We start from the raw sequence: 13,169 nt of genomic DNA, 5'->3' as shown, positions 1-13,169 counted from the left end.
ACTGGTCACAGCAAACACCCTCGTCCAACAACATAAGAGATGACTCTACACATGGACGTTACCAGATGGTCAATACCTAAATCAGACTGAATATATTCTCTGCAGCCAAAGATGGAGAAGCTCTATACAGTCAGTAAAAACAAGAGGAGCTGACTGGATCAGATCGTGAACCCCGTATTGCAAAGTTCAGAATTAAATTGAAGAAAGTAGGAAAAACCAATAGGCCATTCAGGTATGACCTAAATCAAATCCTTATGATTATACAGTGGAAGTGAGAAACAGATTCAAAGGATTAGATCTGATAGACAGGGTGCCTGAAGAACTATGGATGGAGATTCATAACATTGTACAGGAGGCAGTGATCAAGACCATCTCCAAGAAAAAGAAATGCAAAAAGGCAAAATAGTGGTCTCAGGAGGCCTTACAAATAGCTAAGAAAAGAAGAGAAGCTAAAGGCAAAGGAGAAAAGGAAAGTTAGATCCATATGAATGCAGAGTTCCAAGGAATAGCAAGGAGAGATAAGCAATCCTTCTTAAGTGATCAATGCAAAGAAATAGATGAAAATAGAATGAGAAAGACTAGAGATCTCTTCAAGAAAATTAGAGATACCAAGGGAACATCTTCATGCAAAGATGGGCACAATAAAGGACAGAAATGGTATGGACTTAACAGAACCAGCATGTAATAAAAAGAGGTGGCAAGAATACACAGAAGTATACAAAAAAGATCTTAATGACCCAGATAACCATGATGATGTGACCACTCACCTAGAACCAGACATCCTGGAGTGCAATGTCAAGTGGGTCTTAGAAAGCATCACTATGAACAAAGCTAGTGGAAGTGATGGAATTCCAGTTGAGCTATTTCAAATTCTAAAAGATGATGCTGTGAAAGTGCTGCATTCAATATGCCAGCAAATTTGGAAAACTCAGCAGTGGCCACAGGACTGGAAAAGGTCAGTTTTCATTCCAATCAATCCCAAAGAAAGGCAATGCCAAAGAATGCTCAAACTACTGCACAATTGCACTCAAATCACATGCTAGCAAAGTAGTACTCAAAATCATCCAAGTTTGGTTTCAACAGTACGTGAACCAAGAACTTCCAGATGTTCAAGCTGGTTTTAAAAAAGGCAGAGGAACCAGAGATCAAACGGCCAACATCTGCTGGATCATAGAAAAAGCAAGAGAATTTCAGAAAAACATATATTTCCGCTGGTAAAGAATCTGCCTGCAGTGCGAAAGGCCTGGGTTCAATCCCTGGGTTGGGAAGATCCTCTGGAGAAGGAAAGGCTACCCATTCCAGTATTCTGGCCTAGAGAATTCACAGTCCATGGGGTCACAGAGAGAGACAACTGAGTGACTTTCACTTTCACTTTCTTCTTCATTGACTATGCTAAAGCCTTTCACTGTGTGGATCACAGCAAACTGTGGAAGAATATTCCCATTCTTGAAGAGATGGGAATACCAGACCACCTGACCTGCCTCCTGAGAAATCTGTATGCAGGTCAAGAAGCAACAATTAGAACTGGATAAGAAATGATGGACTGGTTCAAAATTGGGAAAAGAGTACATCAAGGCAGAGTACATCATGAGAAACATTGGGCTGGATGAAGCACAAGCTGGAATCAAGATTGCTGGGAGAGTTATCAATAACCTCAGATATGCAGATGACAGCATCCTTATGGAAGAAAGCAAAGAGGAACTAAAGAGCCTCTTGATGAAGGTGAGAGAGGAGAATGAAAAAGCTGGCTTAAAAATTAACATTCAGAAAACTAAGCTCATGGCATCTGGTCACATCACTTCATGGCAAATAGATGGGTAAACAGTGGAAACAGTGACAGACTTTATTTTCTTGGGCTCCAGAATCACTGCAGATGGTCACTGCAGGCATGAAATTAAAAGATGCTTCCTCCTTGGAAGTAAAACTATGATCAACCTAGACAGCATATTAAAAAGTAGAGATGTTACTTTGCCAACGATGGTCTGTCTAGTCAAAGCTATGGTTTTTCCAGTGATCATGTATGGATGTGAGAGTTGGACCATAAAGAAACTGAGGGCCGAAAAATTGATGCTTTTGAACTGTGGTGTTGGAGAAGACCCTTCAGAGTCCCTTGGACTGCAAGGAGATCCAAACAGTCCATCCTAAAGGAAATCAACCCTGATTATTCATTGTAAGGACTGATGCTGAAGCTGAAGCTCCAATACTTTGGCCACCTGATGTGAAGAGCTGACTCACTGGAAAAGACCCTGATGCTGGGAAAGATTGAAGGCAGGAGGAGAAGGGGGTGTCAGAGGATGCGATGGTTGGATGGCATCACCGACTCGATGGACATGAGCTTGAGTAAGCTCCAGGAATTGGTGATGGACAGGGAGGCCTGGTGTGCTGCAGACCGTGGGGTCTCAAAGAGTCCGACACGACTGAGGGACTGAACTGAACTGAAAGCACTCCAGAGCACCACAACTCTGGAGCCCATTTGGTGCTAACGTTGAGCCCTTGTGCCCGTGAGCCTGCATGCTCCCGTTGAGTCTGTGAGCCTCGTGCCCGTGCTCTGCCACAAGAGCAGCCACCACAATGAGAGGCCCTGGCACTGCGACAGAGTCTCCACTGCTCACCAAAACTAAAGAAAGGTTATGCAGCGAGAAAGACCCAGCGCAGTCACAGAAGAAAAAATCAAAATGAGGTATCATTTCATTACAAGTTAACGAAAAAAAGTTGTACATAACAAGTATTGTTGAGGATGCGGAGAAATTGGAGCTCTTGTGCCCTGTTGGTGGGAGGGTAAAATGGTGTAACTGCTGTGCAAAACAGTGTGAAGTTTCCTCAAAAAGTTAAACTTAGGTTACCGTGTGATTCAGCAATTCTACTTTTGGGTATGTGCCCCAGAGAAGTGAAAGTAGGGGACGGAAACAGTTATTTGAACATCCACGGTCGTAGAAGCGTTATTTACAATAGCGAAAAACTGGAAGTAACCCCACATTCATTGATAGATGATAGATAAACAAGGAGCCATGTATACAGACAGTGGAGCATCATTCAGCTTTAGAAAGCAAGGAGATTCTCATACAGGTCACACCATGGGCGAGCCTCAAAGACATCACACCGAGTGAAATAAGCCCATCACAAAATATGAATACTGTACGAGTCCACTTAGATGAGACACCTAGAGAAGACAATTGATAAGAGACAAAAAGCAGAAGGCTGGGGGCAGAGCAAATAGGAAGTTGGGGTTTAATGGGGACACGGCTTCAATTTGAGAGGATGAAACAGTGCTGGAGATGGACGGTGGTGATGGTTGCACAAAAACGGGGATGTACTTGTGCTATTGCATTGTACGCTTAAATATAGCTAAAATGGGAAATTTTATGTTATATAGAATATACATTTTTTCCTAAAAGAAAGAGTACTTGATGATAATGGCCAAGTAACAAGGGGAATGCCATTTGGGAGAACTCTGGAGGAGTCCAGACCAGCAAAGAAATCGAAAGTGTTAGCCACTCAGTCGCGTCAGACTCTTTGCGACCCCATGGACCATAGCCCACTAGACCCCTCTGTCCATGGGATTCTTCAGGCAAGAAAATTGGAGTGGGTAAGCCATTCCCTTCTCCAGGGGATCTTCCTGACCCAGGGATCAAACCCAGGTCTCCTGCATTGCAGGCAGATTCTTTAGCATCTGAGCCGCCACGGAAGCCCAGAAATAGATATTTAAAGATACTATACAGGGACTTCCCTGGTGGTCCAGTGGTTAAGACTTCACCTTCCAAGGGAGGAGGTGCGGGTTTCATTGCTGGTCAGGGGGCTAAGACCCCACATGCCTCCTAGTCAGAAAACCAAAACACAATACAGAAACAATACTCTAACACATTCAATACAGATGTTAAAAACGGTCTACATGCAAAAAGTCTTTTTTAAAAAAGATACTATGGAGAAGTCCATTTATATTTTTAGAAGTGTTCTATCTCTACATGGGTCGTTTTATGGTAACAGGCACTGGGGATTCCAAAATTTCAGGGGCCTATGCGTGTGGGAGGCAGACTCTGACCTGCCCCAGAAGACGGAGTGTTAGGTCATGTCTGGAGGAGATGGACGGGGAGATGTGGACGGTATAAATTACTGGGTTGACCGAAAATGACAGTTTAGATGTTTCAGAGGAAAGAATTTCTGTTTTTGCCTAGTTTCCTGCATTTGAAACATCTCTGGAAAGTGATGTCACAATAAGTGTTTCCACTTATCTGGATCATTTAGAAAGAACAGTCCAAAACCAAAACCAGCATCCCGCACACCCCTCCAGGCAACAGAGAGCATCCAAGAGTTTAAAGGCAGTTTCCTTGCAGTGTACAGCTCCTGCCACCCCCGATGCCACCACCCCCACCATCATAGGGTTTTCATGGATATAGGTATGGGCCCCAGTCTTCAGAAATGCTCAGTAATCATCACTGTGCCTATTACTACTGGAGGAGGACACAGGAAGGACTCCAGGCAGGTAGCCCCCAGGGCATGAATGGAAGGCCCCTGCGTCTGGGCACAGCAGGCCTCATTAGCTAGCCCTGTTCCCGTGAACTTCTGACGCAAATGAAACCAGTGTTTATATGACCACGGTGTCTGCTTTATTTCAAAGGGCTTGGAACTATTTTCCAGTGGCTTTTCAAGGATTCACTCCTCTGGCTCCAGTAAACCTCTGTCCCTCGTAATGAAATTGGCTCAGCACAGCTGCCCGGGTACTGGGGGTGGCAAGCAAAGAGCCCGGGGCGAGGAGAGAGAGAAGGCTCCATGTTTGGGAGGGCAGGAGGGCCCCACGTCTGCACAGGGTCCTAGTTCAGGGCCCATCCTCGGAACCAGAGAGCAACAAGCTCGTGTGGGGGAATCTGCCAGCATCGGGTGGCCAGCCGGAGCTGCACAGGAGCCCTGGGGAAGGGGGACAAGGCTCTGTAAGACTCCGTTGACCCGGGATGTTACCCCTTAGACATGCACAGATGGGAAGACGGCGATGAACTTGGCACGTAACGAATTATTTCCTTCAGGTCTTGTTCTCAGCCTGGAATGCTGACGTGAAGTTTTCTCTCTTGACACAGGAAATGGAGGAAGAACAGCTGAGGGGAGGAGTCCTTTAGAAAGGTGTGGGCGCATGTGGATCCGCCCTGCAGTGCCCGACTCGCAGGTGTTTGGCTGGTCCAGGCAGATGAAACCCTGCAGCCTGAGACCACTCAGTGTGGCTCCATGCCCCACCCCTCCCCAACCTGGGCCACCTACTTGACTTGCCGTCCAGTCCTCCCGACCTCTGAGGGCTGCCTCGCGTCACAGGATCCGGGCATCATGGGCTGGATGGGCTGGCTCAGCAGTAGCCTTAGAGCCGAGGAGGACAGAAATGAGAAACTGATCAGTACCCAAGCTGTGGACCCGCCGGCCAATCTGCACCTGCCGAGCCTCACTGGACCCTTTCTGGCTGGCCCCACAGAATCCCGGCTGCTCTGTTCTGGAGGATCCTTGCTGCAGGAGGTCTCTTCCTCTGGCCATCGAGACCCTAGCCCTGTCCTGTCACTTCATGAGCTGAGGTCAACTGCAGAGTTGATTAACAAATGAGTCATTTCACAAAAGGGAAACAGACTCACAGACTTAGAGAACAAACTTACGATTGCCAGAGGGAAGGATGAGGGGATAGTTGGGGAATTGGGGATAGACATGTACACATGGCTATATTTAGGATAGATAACCAACAAGAACTTACTGTACAGCACAGGGAACTCTGCTCAGTGTTATGTGACAGCCTGGATGGGCAGGGAGTCTGGGGGAGAATGGACACATGTATATGTATGGCTGAGTCCCTTCGCTGTCCACCTGAAACTATCACAACACTGTTAATCTGCTTTATGAAAAAAGTGAAAGTGTTAGCTGATCAGTCGTGTCTGATTCTTTGTGACCCCATGGGCTATAGCCTGCCAGGCTCCTCTGTCTATGGAATTCTCCAGGCAAGAATACTGGAGTGGGTTGCCACTGCCTTCTCCAGGGATCGAAACTGGGTCTCCTGTATTGGCAGGCAGATTCTTCACTGGCTGAGCGACCAGGGACTCCAATACAAAATAAAAAGTTCAATTAAAAAAACTGCAGAGGATTTAGAGTCTGTTTGTCTAAACTCTGCCTCCATCTTCAGCAGAGAGCGGAGATGAACAGTGTAAAACTGTCTTGGGTATCTTTCCAAGGACAGAGTCTATACCTGAGCTGCCGGTCATGGCTGAAGTCCGGGCTGGGTTGGCCCTGGGGGGCCTCCTGGGAGGCGGAAGCTGGCGTGGTCAGGCTCAGAGCCAACGGGAGCGCAGTGGTGGTGCTGCTAAACTGGGGTGTCAGGCTGCTCCCCTGAATCATCTGTGAGCTTCTCAATGGCTTTGGACCCTGGAGCAACCATCGAAACAAGAAAGGTAAACCTTCAGCTCAACTCAGGTGTCACCTCCCCAGAACCTCTTTCTGTATTCGCTTAGGCCTTTCCGAACATTTAGGACCCACTGACCATCATTATGATGTTTTGGTGTTATGACTGGCTTTCCTGTTGGACTGTAAGCAGCTCAAGAATTCTTTAAACCCTTTGGGATTTAAAGGACAGTGCCAGGCTTGGAGCAGGCAAGCCGTTACTGAATCCATGATTGTTTTGTTATTTTGTTCATAAGTCCTGTGTGACTCTTTGCAACCCCATGGACTGTAGGAGCCCCCCAAGCTCCTCCTCCTCTTGCCTGGGATTTCCCAGGCAAGAATGCTGCAGTGGGTTGCCATTCCCTTCTCTAGGGAATCTTCCTGACCCAGGGATCAAACCCATGTCTCCTGTATTGGCAGGTGGATTCTTTATTGCTGAGCCACCAGGGAAGCCCAAATTCATGATTATGTGTATAAATAAAAGAGGCTTCAGGAAAAGCTGTATCCAGCCTTCCAAACTGTGATGGTCTGGAAGCAGGGGCTCAGAACTTCTTGAATCCACTGGGTTCAAGTGCCACTGAGTGATGGGTGACCCTGTCAGACTGCAAGGTCACTGGTAGTAAGTGGTAATGACTGGGAGGGCAGGGCTTGAGAGGGAATCTTGGGCACCAGGAGGAGCATGGTGACTCTGCAGAAAGGGATGGTAAACAGAAGTGGATAACTGTTCTCACACGTGTGTGTGCATGCTAAGTTGCTTCAGTCGTGTCCAATCTGTGTGACCCTATGGACTGTAGCCTGCCAGGTTCCTCTGTCCATGGGATTTCCCAGGCAAGAATACTAGAGTGGGTTGCCATTTCCTCCTCCAGGGGATCTTCCTGACTCAGGGATCAAACCTATGTCTCGTATCTCCTGTACTGGCAGGTGGGTTCCTTACCACTAGCACCGCCTGGGAAGCCTGAAGCCAGGGGTGATGACGGACACAAGGACATGTGTGTGTCCCCACACGTGGGGATGTGTGGCTTTCAGCATGCACGGCAGAGACGGCCATTTCTACCTCTAGCCAAGCTCAGAATCAGAGCTGAACATTCCAGCTGCATGATACCTTGCTTTAATATATTGATAAAACACAGAAGGGAACCAGTAGAACTTGGGACTTCAAAGTGACAAAGACAAGAAAAACCGCATCATGATTATCCAGCTCTGGTCATAGGAGAAGTAGATTTCTGGTTCGTGAAGACCATCTGCTGGTGACAGGGACTGAGCCTGGAGATGAGCACATTTACCTGGGTCGATACCACACTCGATTCTCTTAGCAGGTGCTGGTTTGTGACCTGGGCAGAGGCTATCTGCCCTGGAAGCTGCGGGCTGGCCACAAGCTGGGGACCTGGGCCGGACCTCTGCTGGAGCTGCTGCTGAGTCTCCGGCCGCTGGGCACTGCTGAAGCTCAGGGATCCATCTGGCTGCTGCAGAAACATCTGGAAGCACAACAGAAATGCCGTAAGGCTGTGATCACTGTCCTCACGGGCCCGCAACTTCTTTGTATGGCCTGCCTATCCCCGGCATAATGGCAGCTTTCTTACTCAGGCTGACCTGCCTGGGAAGGTTCACCCACTAGACGTGGAGACACTGAGCACCTGGGAGGCCACCAGCAGAGCGCATGAGCCAGAGAGGGGCAGCCAGTGGCAGGGTGCCGACCTGGCCTGCAAGAAGGCTCCGGTCTAGTGACGGGGGTCTGACAGGGTGAAAGATGCTGAGACCCAGGTATGCCACTTGACATGCTCTTTTAGTCTGTGCTGGTTTGTCACTTTCTTATTAGAAGGAGAAACGTCTTGTGAATGGAAGGAGTAGCACAATCACGGTGGCACAGGGTTGGTTGACTAGTGGTGGGGGGCACGTCGTCCTGGCAGTAGGACCTATGTCCGGGCTTGAATCTCTGACCAGTGACCATCATCTGTACCCATCCTATGGTTTGTATCATCTGTCCAGCTCCCAGCTGAGAGGGCAGTCCTGCCCTGGTTAACTAGGTGCCTCTGCATTTCCAGGATGGCAGGTAAGTCCAAAGGATGACATAACATCAAGTCCATGAACTTTAAAATGATGTTTAAGAAAAAGTTTTACAATCACCACACTAATCTCTATGTGCTATTTAATATGTCTCAGACATTCAATAAGCACAGCTATATCAGCCTGGTAGTTTTAGTGGCAAAGGTTTAAGAGAATTTGATCCAGTTCATAAAGAGTGTTTAAAAGGTTATAAGAACCTTGGTCTACTTTGTTTATAAATTTGGTATATCCAATAACAATTCCTTAAGGACTTCCCTGTTGGCCCAGTGGTAAAGAATCTGCCTGCTAATGCAGAGGACACAGGTTCGATCCCTGGTCTGGGAAGATGCCACTTGCCTTATTGTGTAACTAAGCTCGTGAGCCTCAATTACTGAGGCTAAAAGCCATACCTACTGAAACCCATGCACCTACAGCCTGTGTTCCACAAGAGAAGCCCCTGCAATGAGGAGCCTGCACACCCCAACAAAGAGAAGCCCCCATTTGCCACAACTAGGGAAAGACTGCTTGAAGCAACAAAGCCCCAGAAAAGCCAGAAATAATACAGAAATAAATTTTTTTAAAAGAGAATTCCTTAAGGGCCCAGAAACATTTTACTTCTTAGGTTTATAAGTCCGCCTAGCCAAGAACACGAAATATCTGAAAGGTTAAGCTATATTAAATTTGTAAATTAATGGTTTTCATAATGAATGTTATTTACCATTTGTTAAGTTTATAAATTAATTGAATGTGAACACAAGTAAAAGCACTGATATTTTTGGCCACATCAGTAGATTTGTAAATAAAATGTAATCTGTGGATTGACTGTAAAGGTTTAAGAAAGAGAACTTTAGTAATTTCTATCATACTTTAAACTTAAGACCTGTGACTAGCTCTTTTTAAAAAAAGTTCCTCTTGAGCATTAAAAACTGGTATTATCTGTATCGTGGGCTTCCCTGGTAGCCCAGATGGTAAAGAATCTGCCTGGAATGCAGGAGACCTGGGTTCAGTCCCTGGCTCGGGAAGATCCCCTGGAGGAGGGCATGGCAACCCACTCCAGTATTCTGGCCTGGAGAATCCCATGAACAGAAGATCCTGGAGGGCTATAGTCCATGGGGTCACATAGAGTCGGACATGACTGAGCAACCAACACTTTCACTTCCATTATCTGTATCAGATTCTTGACAAGCAGTATCCCACTCCACTTTAGATCCTTAGCTCTGAGGGCTGAAAGACTCTCCCCCCTGATCGTCTGGAATTTTACCCCGAATACCTGCATTCAGGGTGGCATAACCTCACACCCAGTATGGAACTGACATGCTGACACATGCTGAGTGACAGAGTTGTTTTGGAATCACGCCAGGCAGGTGCTTAATCAGTTAGTTCCAGCATCTCCTCCATAGGGTGTGTCAAGCCCTGAGCAAGATGACCATCTAATGCCCTTCCAGCCATACCACCAGGCAGGTCTTCCCACTTTCCTTCCTGCCCCAACCCACCAGAAAAACCTGCAATTTTGACTGAAGGCTCTTTGTCACTTTAGAATTTAAGAAGAATTTTCTGGGTCTCCATCCTCTCAGATCCAATACCCGAATGTTCAGAATTAGTGCTTTACACAACCTCAGCGAGCTGGCTTATTCATAGCACACAAGGTAATTTACATTTCAGCAAAAACCCAGTATTCAAACTAAATAACAAATATTTTTTCTGGTGGGATACAATTTACCTTCTGATTAAAGTTCAGACAAATGCAACCTTTATTTATGATAGGAAGTATCATCTAGCTTAAATCCGACAGACTTCAGTTCAAATTCCAACGCCCCCACATACTACTGGTATGAACTTGGGCAATTTTCAAAAACTTCAAATTGACTGTTAGTTTCCTCATTAATAAAACAGTAACATTAACACAATATACCTCATAAAAGATTTAATGGGACTTATGTTGAGGCATAATCCTAGGTGCTCAATAAATGTTAGAGAATAACAATATTTAAAATAAAAAAGAAGTTCCTTTTGCTCCTTTGCCTCTTGAGGCATATAAAAACTATCTGAGGACCTCCTTGGTGGTCCAGTGAGTAAGAATCTGCCTGGCAATGCAGGGAACACAGGTTTGATCCCTGGTCAGGGAAGATCCCACATGCCATGGGGCAACTAAGCCCATGCACCACAGCTACTGAGCCCTGGCACCCGAGGGCCCATGCTCTGCAGCAAGAGCAGCCGCCACAGTGAGAAGCCTGTGCACTGCAACTGGAGAGTGGCCTGAGCACAGCGATGAAGACACAGCTCAAAAAAAGAAAAGAAAAAAAACTCAGAAGTGAATGAATAGAATAAATAAATGAACAAACAAATAGATCAAGGTTTGCTCAAAGAAGGGAGACTGTTTATGCTTGTATAAAGGCAGAGACTGCTGGGTCTGCTACTCTGTCCCATTGATGTATGTTCTCTGAGGGCAGAAACCTTATTCTATTTATTCCTGTGTCCCCACAGCACCTAACCAATTGCCTGGAACATACTGGGTGTCTGCGAGATAGATGAATGGATGGAAGAGTGGAGGGGTGGGTGGGTGGTGTGTGGATGGATGGGGGGACAGATGGTGGAAGAACGGATAGATGTGTGGACAGAGGGATGGAAGGAAGGGTGGAAGGATGGACGGATAGAAAGACGGATGAAAGAACCAATCAGAGAACACATCTGCCATTGCCACAGGTGTTCTTCTTTCTTGGCGTTGCCAGTAGAGGGCACGAGTGCTCTCAAAAATAAATTAAGAAGTGACCTCCCAAGGATGCAGGGGTGACAGCTTTTCAGCTGAACAGCTCTCTATGTAGCGCCCTTCATGATCCCATCTAGGTGCAAACACCACACCCTGAAAATGTCTCCCTCATAACCCAATCTTTTCTGGAAAAAAAAATATACTTAGCAAGCATCTCAGGCCCACATAGTCTCAATGAAGCTCCAAGCCAATGGGATAGGTAGGAAAAAGTCCACTGAAGATGGGAATAATGAACCTGGGGGGAGTGGGGAAGGGGTAGGATGTGCTACTGTGCATGTCCACGCCCCTGCTTTAGTGACAGTAAAGGAGAATTGTATGGCTTAAGAAGATGACTTCTTAACAGTACTCTGGAGTCAGTTTTATAGAAAGCCAGAGGAAAATTTTCCCTAATTCAAGTGGGCAGTCATCTGAGAAAAAAAAAAACACACAAACTTTAATTTCCCACCAAACGAATCCTACTGCTCACATGTGGTTTTCATTGTTCTTATATGCTTAGCTTTACAAAGACTTATTATTACAGGACATTTCAGAAGTACAGAAAACAGATACTGTATAATGAAACCTCATATATCAATGCTAGGCTTCAGCAATTATCCACCTTTTGCTCTTATTTAATCTATCCTCCCACATTTTTTGGGAGGATTGGAGTAATTTTTACTTGCTTATCTTTTATGCTTGACTCACTTATTATTGTTTTTTTTAAACATCGCATTTTGGCTGAACATTTTGGAAAGTATCTCTTTAAATCCTTAAATGTGTAAAAATACATGAAAAAAGACTCTTTGAGGACTCGTTCTCTGGTTTGACTGTGGATTTCCAAGCTCATTGGAAAATTCCACTGCAGAGATAAGGTCAAGGGAAGAAACCAGTGGAATAACACGTGGAGCCCTGGTGCCCACGTCATAGCTCACAAAGATCAGGTGCTAGACCTTGGGGGGTCAACAAAATGCACTGTCAGGAGGAAGAAAAATAATAATGCTTCATACCAGAGAGCAAAAGAGATAGCCTTGTGTCTCTGTCACTTCAGAGTTCAGCTTGGGCTCTGAGGCGGATCTTCATCCGCCCACCTTGCTTTTAGCAGTTTCTGGCTTAGTGCCCCCTTCCTGGTAATGTAAAAATTCCATTCAAGTCATTAGAGTCAGGAATTCTAGTCACCGGACCCTGGATTGATGAGGATCAAGATCAAGGCACTTTGATGACCCCTTGTGTCGTCACATAAATGTTGCAGTATTGTCCCTTGGCAACTCGGGGATGTCACTCAGGAGGTTGAGGGAGCACAGGGCTGTGGGCGGGGAGAAGGGTTATAGGCGGAGCACAGGACTGTGGGCGGGGCGAAGGGTTATAGGCGGAGCACAGGGCTGTGGGCGGGGCGAAGGGTTGTGGGCGTGGTGGCCGGTCCAGAGGCACCGAGCAGGTGCACCTCACTGGCTCCTCTGCCATAGGGGACCGGAGGGGCCAGGACGGGCAGAGAGGGCAGCCCCAGGTTTAGAGCATATGTAAAGCCCACCAGGAACATCTGTAGGGACCCAGGGAGGCAGGATGGCTGGCTCTAGGAGTCTCCAGGCTGCTCAGCACCTTTGTACTATCCTGTGTTCATCTCAGTTCAAGGTGTTCTTATGTCCACAGGAGAGGTTGCGTGGATGGTGGGGGTGTGGGGGGTGGAGTGGACGGCAGGGTCAGTACCCTAGCCATTTCCCTCAGGGGTCTCTTCTGCTTCCATCTGTTCCCCCTTAGGTGGGTGCCAAGGCTTACCTCACTCAGGGCAGACTCCAAGGTTGGCTACATTTACAATCAAAGGCTGGGCCCAAAGAATGTGCTTTGGAAGAAAAACAGTCCTGGACTGATTTAAATGAAACTTGGTAAAAATAATTTAACATTGAAAGAGATCCAATATATAAAGATTTTCCCTCCATAAAGGAATCTCTCGATAGGATTCAAAGAAGTGACATCTGGGGCTGGG

General features: G+C 46.6%; 1 protein-coding gene across 4 annotated transcripts in view; it reads right to left on the bottom strand.

The window, feature by feature from the left end:
* NPAS2 (neuronal PAS domain protein 2) overlaps window positions 1-13,169 on the bottom strand; it is a 198,529-nt gene that overhangs the window by 8,287 nt on the left and 177,073 nt on the right. For all 4 annotated transcript variants that reach the window (XM_027554709.1, XM_027554710.1, XM_027554708.1 and 1 more), the window contains 3 exons: window positions 7,683-7,874; window positions 6,209-6,384; window positions 5,248-5,340 (listed from right to left, as the gene is read on the bottom strand). In XM_027554709.1, the coding sequence (XP_027410510.1) occupies window positions 5,248-5,340; window positions 6,209-6,384; window positions 7,683-7,874 (461 nt within the window). The remainder of the gene's footprint in view (window positions 1-5,247; window positions 5,341-6,208; window positions 6,385-7,682; window positions 7,875-13,169) is intronic.

Source organism: Bos indicus x Bos taurus, chromosome 11 (genome assembly GCF_003369695.1).
Source record: "Bos indicus x Bos taurus breed Angus x Brahman F1 hybrid chromosome 11, Bos_hybrid_MaternalHap_v2.0, whole genome shotgun sequence".
Taxonomy (NCBI): Eukaryota; Metazoa; Chordata; class Mammalia; order Artiodactyla; family Bovidae; genus Bos; species Bos indicus x Bos taurus.
This window is presented reverse-complemented; position numbering and strand designations above follow the sequence as displayed.